This window comes from Neoarius graeffei, chromosome 24 (genome assembly GCF_027579695.1).
Source record: "Neoarius graeffei isolate fNeoGra1 chromosome 24, fNeoGra1.pri, whole genome shotgun sequence".
Lineage (NCBI taxonomy): Eukaryota > Metazoa > Chordata > Actinopteri > Siluriformes > Ariidae > Neoarius > Neoarius graeffei.
Genome location: NC_083592.1, coordinates 11,344,261 through 11,358,068, shown reverse-complemented (window position 1 = coordinate 11,358,068; position 13,808 = coordinate 11,344,261). Strand labels below are relative to the sequence as shown.

Sequence of the window (13,808 nt, the reverse complement as noted above, 5' to 3'; positions counted from 1 at the left end):
AAGCGGCTACAGATAATGAGATGAGATGTAGTTATGATGAAAAAATGTAAAAAAGTGGCTCATCTTACCCCGCTCTCCCCTACTTAATTTATCTAGTTTTCTATTCTCTGTTTATCCTGTAATGATGCTGCTGGAATTTTAATTTCCCTGAGGGAACCCTCCCAAAGGGATCAATGAAGTTCTATCTATCTATCTATCTATCTATCTATCAATCAGTAAATCCGGTTGAGAAGAAAGAAATCCTTAAACGACAACAAGAGGAAGTCAGCAAGTGTGACCTGAAGGTTGGGTTTGATGTGAGCTCGAGTTTGTGAATGAAGCAGGTGAGGAGAGAGAGAGAGAAAGGAAGGGAGGCGTATTGAATGCTTAATGTTCACGCTTCACCACATCCGAAACTCGCTGGGTGAACACGCGTGTCTTGACGTCGTTCCGGAATGAGACTGCTGACAAGTTTTTATTCTGTGGAGTTTATTTACAGCAGGTTTGTTTCTCTGTGAGTCCTGAACGATCATCATGAGACACTTTATCAGTCTGGTGAGTCTGGAGCTCAACTACATAACACACTTTTCTCATGTAAACGCGTCGAAAGTTGCTTTGTTTGATCACAGAGTAGTTTTACTCAGCAGCCAGGCACATATTTAACTCATACATTTCACAGGTTGGCTTTCTCTCTCTCTCTCTCTCTCTCTCTCTCTGTGTGAATATAATCTACTATTAAACTCCTTGTTTACACTAATATCTGGGCTGTTTATTGGAGCCAGAAAACTTACTTTCTTAATTTATTAAGTCAGAAATATCTACCCACAGAACCTGGGATCTAAGATGAAGTGTTAATGTTAATTAACATTAACCCTTTCGTGCCCATTGTTCACATTAATGGAAAATTCAAGGATGTTTTTTTAAGAGTGAAAAAAGTAAACTGGAAATCACCTCTAAATCACCTTTTTTTAAAAAAAAAAAAATCCTGTATTTACTGTAAATAATTCTGATATTTCATCTCATTATCTGTAGCCGCTTTATCCTGTTCTACAGGGTCGCAGGCAAGCTGGAGCCTATCCCAGCTGACTACGGGCGAAAGGCGGGGTACACCCTGGACAAGTCGCCAGGTCATCACAGGGCTGACACATAGACACAGACAACCATTCACACTCACACTCACACCTACGGTCAATTTAGAGTCACCAGTTAACCTAACCTGCATGTCTTTGGACTGTGGGGGAAACCGGAGCACCCGGAGGAAACCCACGTGGACAACATGCCAACTCCGCACAGAAAGGCCCTCGCCGGCCATGGGGCTTGAACCCGGACCTTCTTGCTGTGAGGCGATGGCGCTAACCAGTACACCACCGTGCTGCCCAGTTTTAGCTTTTATTAAAACCAAAAATATTTAGAATATTTTTTCCTTATTGTATCTCTGAAGTAAATTGTGCAAAGTTTTTACGTCAGGAAAATATTTATGGTCTTGAAGTACCAAAAAAAAAAAAAATCTTGTAAACGTTAACTATTCATCACACACTTGTGAAATTCCTCTCTGCATTTAACCCACACACACTCAGGGAGCAAGGTGCCTCACTCAAGGTCATCTCAGCCCAAAGCCGTCCCATATTAACCTAACCTGCATGTCTTTGGACTGTGTGGGGAAACCAGAGCACCTGTTGAAAACCCACGCAGACATGGGGAGAACATGCAAACTCCATGCAGAAAGGCCCTCAGCGGCCACTGGGTTTGAACCCAGAACCTTCTTGCTGTGAGGCAACCATGCTAACCACTACACCACTGTGCCACACTTTCAAATGCGTTGAAAGATGCCTCTTTTTCCTTTAGTTTCAGGTTCAAGGATCCATCGTGTGCTTGTATTTGTTTACTTTTTGACTTAATTTCTGCATGTAAGGGTTAAAAACACACATCTGTATCACATCTGGCTATCAGTACACTTTATTGGAATATTATATTTATATAAATAATTATGCATGCGGATAAAGGAATACAGGTGCTATAGTGATCTTTCACTGCGTCAAAGCGCCAGGGTCTTGGGTTTGATTCTTTCTCTGTGTTCTGCTCTGGTCTACATGTGCTTCTTGCCACCTCCTAAAAACATGCAATTGGGTGGATTGACTGAGAGAAATTGCACCTTGGTGTGAGTGTGTGGGGGTGGGGTTGCACTATGTGATGAATTGGCATTCCATTCAGGGTGTATTCCAACCTCATGCCCAGTGTTCTTGGATCCACTGGACCCTGACCAGGAGGGAGTGAGATAGATAGATGGATATCCTTGGTTGAAATAGTATTTTATTTTGTTGAACCTGTTTATTGTGCAGCTCAACATGTAAATTAAATGTGCTCCAATAATCCGACTGACTCGTGCAGATTTAAAGGGGCCAGCTCACTCGTCCCAGAATCCTCTCTGCCAAGTAACACGCTGCCATTTTCCGTGCTAGCGATATTCCAGAAACAATGCAGTATCTCGGCCATAGATCTTAAAAACTGTAACGTGAAGGGCATTCAAGACATTTTGTTAAAGTGTTTATTTTCAATTCTTTTCGCCAGTTAATTCTGTTTTTGTATTGTTATTCTGTTGTAATGGACCAGAACAAGGCTCGGCCATCTTACGGGTGGCCATGAAGGAAAGAGAGCCTTGGGCATGCTTTGTTCAAAGTGTCTATGTATGACATGTCGATGAAGCAAAAGTTTGAGATGTGGATGGGTTTTGAAGAGTTCACACAACATAAGAGGTTAGATGCTCGCTCACTCACTATCTGAATCATCAGTTTCGCTTCACAGATGTGTAAAATGTGGCCAAAGTTAAAATTAACACTGAAGGTGAAAATAGGTGGACTTTTTTTTTTTTTAAACTGCTATTCATTTGTGTTCCACGTACAGTAGATGGGAAAAGAAATGCTTTTCCTGAGACTGTGAGGAGACCTGCAGCAAGCATCGTCACCTCAGTTTATTGGACACGTAGCTAATTTTGGTGCAGTTTGGGAAGCCATCTCATCTCATTATCTCTAGCCACTTTATCCTGTTCTACAGGGTCGCAGGCAAGCTGGAGCCTATCCCAGCTGACTACGGGCGAAAGGCGGGGGTACACCCTGGACAAGTCGCCAGGTCATCACAGGGCTGATACATAGACACAGACAACCATTCACACTCACATTCACACCTACGGTCAATTTAGAGTCACCAGTTAACCTAACCTGCATGTCTTTGGACTGTGGGGGAAACCGGAGCACCCGGAGGAAACCCACGCGGACACGGGAAGAACATGCAAACTCCGCACAGAAAGGCCCTCGCCGGCCACGGGGCTCGAACCCGGACCTTCTTGCTGTGAGGCGACAGCGCTAACCATTACACCACCGTGCCGCCCTTGGGAAGCCATGTTGGGAATTATTTTATTTTTTTAAATAATGTGACACGTCTGCCATACAAGTAAGAAATAAATGTAGCTCAGAAAAAGTGCATCAGCATGCTCACGAAAATATCATTTTATTTTCTGCATCTCTGTTTTCTAGCTGCTGATGTTATGGATCTGGAGCTCCAGCGGGAGCCGAACGAAGCGAGACATTGTGTGCCACGACGGCGCTGGATACTTGCACAACAACAACAACAACCTCTGCTGCCTCAACTGTCCAGCTGGTGAGCGTCACGATTCCCATAACGTACAGTGGGGAAGCGTGTTTCACACAAGCATGATGATTCTTCCAGCTCTTCTTGGATTTGGTTTCCATGGGTGGTGATTTATTATTATTATTTTTTTTAAAGTTAACTTTTTATTATTTTTTTGCAGGTACTTTTGTCAAAGAGGGGTGCAGCAAGGCGCTTGAGAGAGGTGTGTGTCAGCAGTGCAACTTTGGACACCTACACCGAGCATGATAATGGACTGAGCAGGTGTTTGAAGTGTACCAAGTGTCGCCCAGGTACTCAACTCCGAGCCAGACAGTCAGTGTGTTTTATATACGCGTTCATATAATCCAAGATCATAGCTAAATGGCAGCGCGAGCTTTAAACGGAACACTGTCAGAAAAAATTGTTCATAAATGAAGGGTTAATTGTGCAGCTTTACACCGTTACCATCCCAAAGCTGATTGTTTTCCTATCACCGCACACCCTGAAGAGTTTTATTCCTCTTGCACCACAGGATTTTTTAAAAATGAATCATGACGCATTGTACTTTTTATCTGGTTATAGTTACTTCGTGCTGTTCGGCGTTGCTAGGTTTCCATTTGACAGCACTCTGATTCTGATGCTTATCTCTTTATCAACACGTGTAGATCAGGAGCTTGTGGAGCGATGCAACAGCACCAGAAACACACGCTGCCAGTGTAAAGCCGGTTCCTTCTGTCTGCCAGAACAAGCCTGTGAGATCTGCAAGACGTGCAGGAAGTATGTAATGCACCTCTGCGTTGTGTGTGAGGATGCAGATGAGATGTGTATGTGTTGCATAGTCTTAAGCAGCAATATACGAGTACAGCATCATCTAAGACATCAAGGGCTTTTTCAATGTCTCAACTAACTCGATGCGCGTTTGTGTATTTTGGAGGAAAAATAGCCATTAGTGCCCAGTGATATGACAATTTGATCTTGATATAAGTCATGATTGCAGGTTTTACGGTTAGTATTGCGTTTCTAATGTCGATGTTCAGTATATTGTGTAACAGATTATCAGTCACACACCTCATACGTGGCTCTTGCTTGGCGATGAAAGCTGATTCCGGTTTCCCTGTCATTTGATTTATCCAGATGTAAAGAAGACGAGAAGATGGTGGAGAACTGCACAGCCAACTCAAACACCATCTGCCAAAAAAGAGGCCCCGTCTCCCCTCGGACATGGCAAGGTAGCTATATCATGCTCTCACACACACCATGTTACCCCACTATGGCCAACTTCATATGTAAAATTATCGATAATTAAGGTTCGGGTGAAAGGGCACCTGATTTTGTACAGTATTGCCCTTTTTTTTTTTTTTTTAATATATCAACAAGGGCGGAGCTTAATTTAAATGAGGTCAGCTAATCACACACTATCATGCGATGGATGCCAGTTTTTTCAAATTCCAGTTGTTTTTTTTTATCATGATGGATAGGAATGTATATCAATCATGTCTTGTGTTTGGAAAAGCAGGGGCAGTCATCTCAGTCATGGCATTAATCATGGTAATCTTGATCTTCCTGTGTTTCCTGTACTGGAAAACAATGCCTGCAGATAAGAAAGCAGGTAATATATGGCCTCCACACTGCTGTCGTTGATCAAGTCCCCGTTCTGAAATATTTTCACCAGTGCCAATATTTTCACTCCTCTGTGTCATTTCAGTGGCATCAAAATGGCTGAGAGGAATTTGGAAAACGGACACGGTAAGTAATTTTAGGTTTATGGAAAAGCTCTTCCTGCATTTTGGGGTGTGTGTGTGCGCACACGTGTGCAAACGGGGATTTTTTTGGCAGAGAATGTGATATATAAAATAATTTTTTAAACACCCCCCCCCCCCCCCCCCCCCCCCCCAATTTTAGGCAAATGACAGTAATTTGGTGGAGATAAATCAGAACTGTGTGAACATCAGCATACTGGAGAAAGGAGGACAGTTCCAGCCCCTCATCAGTCTGACTCAGCCGGTGGGTGAAGACATAGAGGACGAGGAGGATAAAGGGCTTGGCCCAAGCCTCCCCAACACCACAGCCTCGTCCCAGACCAGCCTGCCTGTGTGCGCGCCTGCCTCAGCTGACGCAAGCGAGTACTGCCTTAGCCGCTTACTGCCTCTGCAGCTTAACGCTCGGGTGAGACTCGCAGCTCCAGTGCATGTCGTCATCAAACACAGCTCACAGTCAAAGCACAGTTAGTGTTTTGTGAATACACGAAGAGAATAGTGGATGGAATGAACAGTAGAGAAGAATGAAAGTAAGGGGAAAAGACATAAGCACAGGTGTGGTACGTTAGGGACAGGTTAAGGAATGCAGTCGAGGTGGTTGCTGGGTTGTTGGGTGGAGCAATAAATGGAAAGATAGCGATGTGGCTAGATGGATTAATGTATGTAAAGACAGACAGAATGGATGAAAATGATGGGGTGGATATGATGTCAACTATGGGATGGTTGGATTAGTGGTTGGATAAGTTTAGTAGATGGATTGGCTGGTAGATGCATGGGCGGATGAGGTGTTAAACTAATGGTGGCTGGATAGATAGTTTGCAAGGCTGATTGATGGGTGAAATGGTAGATGGATAAATCAGTGGCTGGGTAGATGTATGGACAAATGGATGGGCGGATATAATTGAGTAGGTCCAGTATATGGAAGGTGTATAGGATGGATGGTGAGAATGACCTGATGGATCGAGAGATAGATGGACAGAAACACAGTATCATTTATTCTTGTTTTGAAGGCTGAGGATATAAAAGCCCTGATTGATGGCTGAATGAATTGCATGAAAATAAATAAGGGAGGACTGAAACAAGAATCTTGCCATTATTTTTAATCTTGTGAAGAAAGACAAGCCCAGAGAAAAGGAAGAATCAGGAGAAGATGGAGTCTGGAAGCAGGACTGTGGGACGTTGATGGATGGATAGATGAATGAAGGAGCGTTTCCCTCTTTATCTACTCGTATATAAATGACAAGATTACGAGGATAAGGTCAGATGAATATATAAAACACAAGGAAGGATGGAAAAGGAGGATTGAAGGAAAGCGAGGGATTGGATTGTGTGAAAGTGGGAGAGAAAGAGTAGATGGACAGATTTGATCCTTTATTGATCGTGTAAGAAAATGCACCTTGTTCTATGTCACGCTTTCTAAACCTATAAAGACAGCTACTGCAAGCAAATGAAGTACTGTACGCTTACATGATTCGGAGGAAATCAATGACAACGTCTTGGAGGTTTTTTTTTTTTTTTTAAAAACAGGAAGTATGATGCATGCAGGCACTGGGCCATGTCAGACACCAAGAAAGTGGTTGTTCTCCTGGGTCTGACTAATACAGTATAACCCTTTTTGCTGATGCATTTTTCAGGAGCTATAAGTTTCCAAAGCTAATAAAATACAGCAAAGCAACAAGCTCCAACAAGCAGTCTTAATGTAAAATTGCAATATTTACTGATTTAGTGCCACCTTGTGACACGCAGTGGGTTTGCTGGTTCAAAATCATAGTGATGAGTATTACACTCACCGGCCACTTTATTAGGAACTTGCTCTTGATTCTAAGATTCCTGTTCTGGGTTGCAGGAGTGGAACCCAGTGTGCTCTTCTGTTTTCTGTTGCATGCTGAGATGATTTTCTGCTTACCACAGTTGTAAAGAGTTTCTATGAATTGCTATATCTTTCCTGGCAAAAAAAAAAAAGAAGCTCAAACCAATCTGGCCCTCTTCCTCTGACCGGTGTTTGTTTCCACCCACAGAACTGTCGCTCGCTCACTCACTCAATGTTTTTTTTTTTTTCGCACGATTCTTTGTAAACTCTCGAGACTGTTGTGTGTGAAAACCACAGGAGATCAGCAGGTTCTGAAATACTCAAACCAACACCCATGCCACAGTGAAAGAAAGTCACACTTTGAGATCTCAATTTTTCCCATTCTGATGTTTGAAGTGAACGTTGACTGAAGCTCTTGATTTGTATCTGTGTGATTTTATGCATTGTGCTGCTTGAAAAGTTTGTGAACCCTTTAGAATTTTCTATATTTCTGCATAAATATGACCTAAAACATCATCAGTTTTTCACACAAGTCCTAAAAGTAGATAAAGAGAACCCAGTTAAACAAATGAGACAATAATATTATACTTGGTCATTTATTTATTAAGGAAAATGATCCAATATTACAGATCTGTGAGTGGCAAAAGTATGTGAACCTTTGCTTTCAGTATCTGGTGTGACGCCCTTGTGCAGCAATAACTGCAACTAAACGTTTGCGGTAACTGTTGATCAGTCCTGCACACCGGCTTGGAGGAATTTTAGCCCGTTCCTCCGTACAGAACAGCTTCAACTCTGGGATGTTGGTGGGTTTCTTCACATGAACTGCTCGCTTCAGGTCCTTCCACAACATTTCCATTGGATTAAGGTCAGAACTTTGACTTGGCCATTCCAAAACATTAACTTTATTCTTCTTTAACCATTCTTTGGTAGAACGACTTGTGTGCTTAGGGTCGTTGTCTTGCTGCATGACCCACCTTCTCTTGAGATTCAGTTCATGGACAGATGTCCTGACATTTTCCTTTTGAATTCGCTGGTATAATTCAGAATTCATTGTTCCATCAATTATGGCAAGCTGTCCTGGCCCAGATGCAGCAAAACAGGCCCAAACCATGATACTACTACCACCATGTTTCACAGATGGGATAAGGTTCTTATGCTGGAATGCAGTGTTTTCCTTTCTCCAAACATAACGCTTCTCATTTAAACCAAAAAGTTCTATTTTAGTCTCATCCGTCCACAAAACATTTTTCCAATAGCCTTCTGGCTTGTCCACATGATCTTTAGCAAACTGCAGACGAGCAGCAATGTTCTTTTTGGAGAGCAGTGGCTTTCTCCTTGCAACCCTGCCATGCACACCATTGTCGTTCAGTGTTCTCCTGATGGTGGACTCATGAACATTAACATTAGCCAATGTGAGAGAGGCCTTCAGTTGCTTAGAAGTTACCCTGGGGTCCTTTGTGACCTCGCCGACTATTACACGCCTTGCTCTTGGAGTGATCTTTGTTGGTTGACCACTCCTGGGGAGGGTAACAATGGTCTTGAATTTCCTCCATTTGTACACAATCTGTCTGACTGTGGATTGGTGGAGTCCAAACTCTTTAGAGATGGTTTTGTAACCTTTTCCAGCCTGATGAGCATCAACAACGCTTTTTCTGAGGTCCTCAGAAATCTCCTTTGTTCGTGCCATGATACACTTCCACAAACATGTGTTGTGAAGATCAGACTTTGATAGATCCCTGTTCTTTAAATAAAACAGGGTGCCCACTCACACCTGATTGTCATCCCATTGATTGAAAACACCTGACTCTAATTTCACCTTCAAATTAACTGCTAATCCTCGAGTTTCACATACTTTTGCCACTCACAGATAAGTAATATTGGATCATTTTCCTAAATAAATAAATGACCAAGTCCAATATTTTTGTCTCATTTGTTTAACTGGGTTCTCTTTATCTACTTTTAGGACTTGTGTGAAAACCTGATAATGTTTTAGGTCATATTTAGGCAGAAATATAGAAAATTCTAAAGGGTTCACAAACTTTCAAGCACCACTGTAGATAACGGCATCAAACAGCAGGTGGGTGGATGTTCCTAATAAAGTGGCCAGTGAGTGAATGCTTTATCCCACAGCACTGTGAGATTCTCTACTCTGATTGGTCAGAAGGTGTTGATTTTTAATTTTCTCTGACAGTAATGCGCCTGCAAATCACAGGTTTCTATTGATGCGCTCCTTATCGTTTCTATAGCAACAATTAAATCAGGGACTTGTATGAAAGATGCTTGGCATAACCTAAAGCTAATAATAAAACTTTTTAATATTCTTGAATTGTGTTATGTCACTCTGTCAGGCTCTACCACCACTAACTGATGCTGGCACAGGTGTGTGTGTGTGTGTGTGTGTGTGTGTGTGTGCATGCTTTTTTTTTTTTTTTTAATTATTTATTTTTTTGTGCTGTTTATGGATCGGCTTTATTGCAAACTTTTGCTCATCAGCAAGTTGCTTTGCTCTTTGTGGTCTTTTCATCTGCTGTAGCACATCCACACCTCCCTTGTCTCTAGCACATCCACACCTCCCTTGTCTCATTTCTCAATTGTTTTTTCGAATTGAAAAATTCGAGTCCCAAACAGAATGTCGTGTCCTCACTTTCGTAATCTACTCACAACTTCTTTAGTCAGAAATGACTCATTCGCTGCTGCTGTGGATGGTTTCTGAATGCATCATCATCATCTCTTTTTTTTTTTTTTTTTTTTCCACTCAGGGGATTTTATATTTTTATCTCTTTGTTTACTTGCGTGTAGTAAGCAGGAGCGTTATATGATGGTTTTACATCACACTTCATTTTACTCAGTTTATCCACCTGAAATGGTCTTCTGTCATCATTAATTAATCAGATTTTAACTAATCATTTTACTTAAGTTTAAACAGCCTGGTTTTTTTTTGTGTGTGCCAGACCTCTATGAATTAAAAATCTTGTCGAAATGTGCTTCTCCCAGGTGCTCAGGTGATGGTATAACTGATCAAGTTCACATTCTATTAAACATCCTGCAAAGTTTGAGTCAGTAATACTCAGCTGAGTTTGCTGATTAGACTGACCTGAGGTTTGTGTGGGCGTGGCACGAATATTCTAATGAGCACACTTGATTGACAGCCTTCTGTCCAGCCTGTTGCATCACTCAAGCGGAACTGGATTGGATAATAAGGATTGTTGTACAGGGGGCGGCACGGTGGTGTAGTGGTTAGCACTGTCGCCTCACAGCAAGAAGGTCCTGGGTTCGGGCCCAGCGGCTGGCGAGGGAGCTTTCTGTGTGGAGTTTGCATGTTCTTGCTATGTCTGCATGGGTTTCTTCCGGGTGCTCCCGTTTCCTCCACAGTCCAAAGACATGCAGGTTAGGCTAATTGGTGGCTCTAAATTGACCGTAGGTATGCATGTGAGTTGTCTCTGTGTCAGCCCTGCGATGATCTGGCGACTTGTCCAGGGTGTACCCCGCCTTTCGTCCATAGTCAGCTGGGATAGGATCCATCTTGCCCTGTAGGACAGATAATGGATGGATGAACAGGATTTGCTTCTACAAACAAATTGTAGTCATACATGTACAAAAACATTCAGGTGTAGCATTAACGCGACACTTGTACAAGGTCAGCTAGGTTTGCTAGCTAGGTTGGCGCAATCTGCTGTAACTTTTTATGAAGGAAGGAATGACTTCGACTCATGGTTGTTGAGAATGAAACTTGGCCCCACCCACTTAATTTAGAAGTATTTTATTCCCATGGGATCGATTTAACTCTTGACACTTTTTAGGGTCTTTTTACACCAGTGAACAGTTTGTGGAGTCTGTTTTGTTTCCCCATTACTGTCTTCTTGCTCTCCTGTAAGTTTTGCATAATCCTCTGCCACCCTGTGTGTTAAACTGGGCATAGATTGCAATATACGTGTACACTACCGTTCAAAAGTTTGGGGTCACTTTGAAATTTCCTTATTTTTGAAAGAAAAGCACTGTTCTTTTCAATGAAGATCACGTTAAACTAATCAGAAATACACTCTATACATTGCTAATGTGGTAAATGACTATTCTAGCTGCAAATGTCTGGTTTTTGGTGCAATATCTCCATAGGTGTAAAGAGGCCCATTTCCAGCAACTCTCACTCCAGTGTTCTAATGGTACAATGTGTTTGCTCATTGCCTCAGAAGGCTAATGGATGATTAGAAAACCCTTGTACAATCATGTTAGCACAGCTGAAAACAGTTGAGCTCTTTAGAGAAGCTATAAAACTGACCTTCCTTTGAGCAGATTGAGTTTCTGGAGCATCACATTTGTGGGGTCGATTAAATGCTCAAAATGGCCAGAAAAATGTCTTGACTATATTTTCTATTCATTTTACAACTTATGGTGGTAAATAAAAGTGTGACTTTTCATGGAAAACACAAAATTGTCTGGGTGACCCCAAACTTTTGAACGATAGTGTATGTTTCATGAGAAATCTGACTATAGCTTTTAATAAACAAACACGCATATCAAACAAACGGCTCACTGTTCACACTCATGGACAGCTTGGATGTTGAAACGAGGTTTCTGTGGAAGCATTTTGGTTAAATTACACTGCAAGAGTAATGAAAAATAGGAGCAAATGACTCTCGTGTTTCTTAATGTTCACATCAAATAACATAGCAATATGCAGCGCCATCTGGTGGCTGAAAGAATCACAGCATCATCTCAGCTTCATATTCAGTAAGAAATCATATTTGCATTAATGAGAATTTTTCCACTTTTTTTTCCCATAATAGGAAAATGGAACACTGTGTAGGCTTGTTCCTTTAAATGGTAAGTTTATGACCTTCATATATTATCTACTTCAGCTCTGGGTCATTCCTGGACAGTGTTTGACCTCGTGTGTGTGTGTGTGTGTGTGTGTGGCTTTTTTTTCCCCCCCTTTTTTTTTTCTTTTCCCTCTTCCCAAGCAGATGACTCTCTGAGGAAAAGCTTTGACCTGTTCGGAGAGATAGACATGAACTACCACAACCGCTTCTTCAGGTTCCTCGGCCTGAGCGACAACATCATAAAGACCACCGAGATGACCTGTTCTTTGCCTGAGGATAGGGTGTACGAGCTGCTGAAGGTCTGGATGGAGAAAGAAGGCATGAAGGCGGATTTTAACAGCCTCATCGAAGCCCTTTGTTATCTGAACCAGAAGCTGTCTGCAGAAAGCATCATCGCAAGAGCCATCGAGAGTGGCTACTTCAGATATGAAGACTGAAAACAAGCACAAGATCTTCTATGGTGCTTGTGGAAAACTGTGAAAATTGGACTTGAGTGTTATTTATTATTTTTGAATGTATACTTTTTGCCTTTATTATTTGTGAATGTCGGCATTTCGTGAAATTGTACATTTTTATTTTTTGGCCTTTAAATAATGTATGAAGTACTGATTGGTTGACTTTGATATTCATCCATTCTGTTTCCTACTTTTTGTGAGGTAATATTAAATGTCTTATTTGCTAAATGTGTTTTGTACCTTTTATAAAATAAGCAGGATGAATATTGATTATACTATGGTGGAAAACAACACCACAAACTAAGATATGGTTGATATTATCAATTTTCTTTCACTTGTTAATTCTCACATAAATGATGCACAACCATACTTGTAACTAAGGATTAGTTTACTTTTTAAACGCAATATTCTTATTTGACATTTTTATTTCATAAGAGCAATGTACAGAAGTAGTTTTTTTTTTAAACTGGAGTATTTATAGCTTGTCATACCGTTATTGACCGCATGAGGGCGGTGCTGCATAAAATGGCATTGTTTCAAACTAAACGTTTTCAGTTCTGTGATTATTTTCACCAAGTGATTCACGTGGTGAGACCCCAAGGTTAAACCTGTGTGGTTAGAACCAGAAAGGAAACTTTTTTACAGATGTTTATGGAGAAATGACAAAGTGTGTGTGTGTGAGAACATGTTGACGTACACTATATGTCCAAAAGTATGTGGACACCAGTCTGTCACAGCCATACGTTCTTGTTGAACATCCCATTCCAGATTTATTCCCTCTTTGCTATTATTATAACCTCCACTCTTCTGCGAAGGCTGTCCATTAGATTTTGGGGAGGTGTGGGGTGTCAAGTTTATTTGTATAGCGCTTTTAACAATAAACATTGTCGCAAAGCAGCTTTACAGATTTTGAACGACTTAAAACATGAGCTAATTTTATCCCTAATCTATCCCCAATGAGCAAGCCTGTGGCGACGGTGGCAAGGAAAAACTCCCTCAGACGACATGAGGAAGAAACCTCGAGAGGAACCACACTCAAAAGGGAACCCATCCTCGGTTGTGGTGTTCCACACCACAGGGTGGAGTTGGTGTTCCAGTTCATCTCAAAGGTGTTCAGTCAGGGCTCTGGGCCAGAGGACACATGAGTTTTTCCACTCCAACCTGAAAACACTAGAGCGCTTTGTGCACAGGGGCATTGTCATGCTGCAAAAGGAGCAGGTTTGGGTCTCTTTGTTCAAGTGAAGGGAAATTATAATACTACAGCATACAGAGACATTTGATACAATGATGAACTTTCTATATTGTGGCAACAGTTTTTAGGGAAGAACTACATGAGTGTGATGTTCAGGCGACCACATAGTGTGTA

General features: G+C 41.6%; 1 protein-coding gene across 1 annotated transcript; it reads left to right on the top strand.

Annotated features, from left to right (window-relative positions):
• The first annotated feature begins 337 nt into the window (after positions 1-337).
• LOC132872084 (tumor necrosis factor receptor superfamily member 10B-like) lies at positions 338-12,967 on the top strand. The gene is given in 11 exon segments (XM_060906677.1): positions 338-534; positions 3,510-3,633; positions 3,785-3,849; positions 3,851-3,914; positions 4,269-4,380; positions 4,738-4,832; positions 5,120-5,212; positions 5,309-5,349; positions 5,506-5,769; positions 11,955-11,991; positions 12,129-12,967. Coding segments are annotated over 11 exon segments (1,212 nt in total). The 5' UTR covers positions 338-513; the 3' UTR covers positions 12,425-12,967.
• The last annotated feature ends 841 nt before the right edge of the window (positions 12,968-13,808 follow it).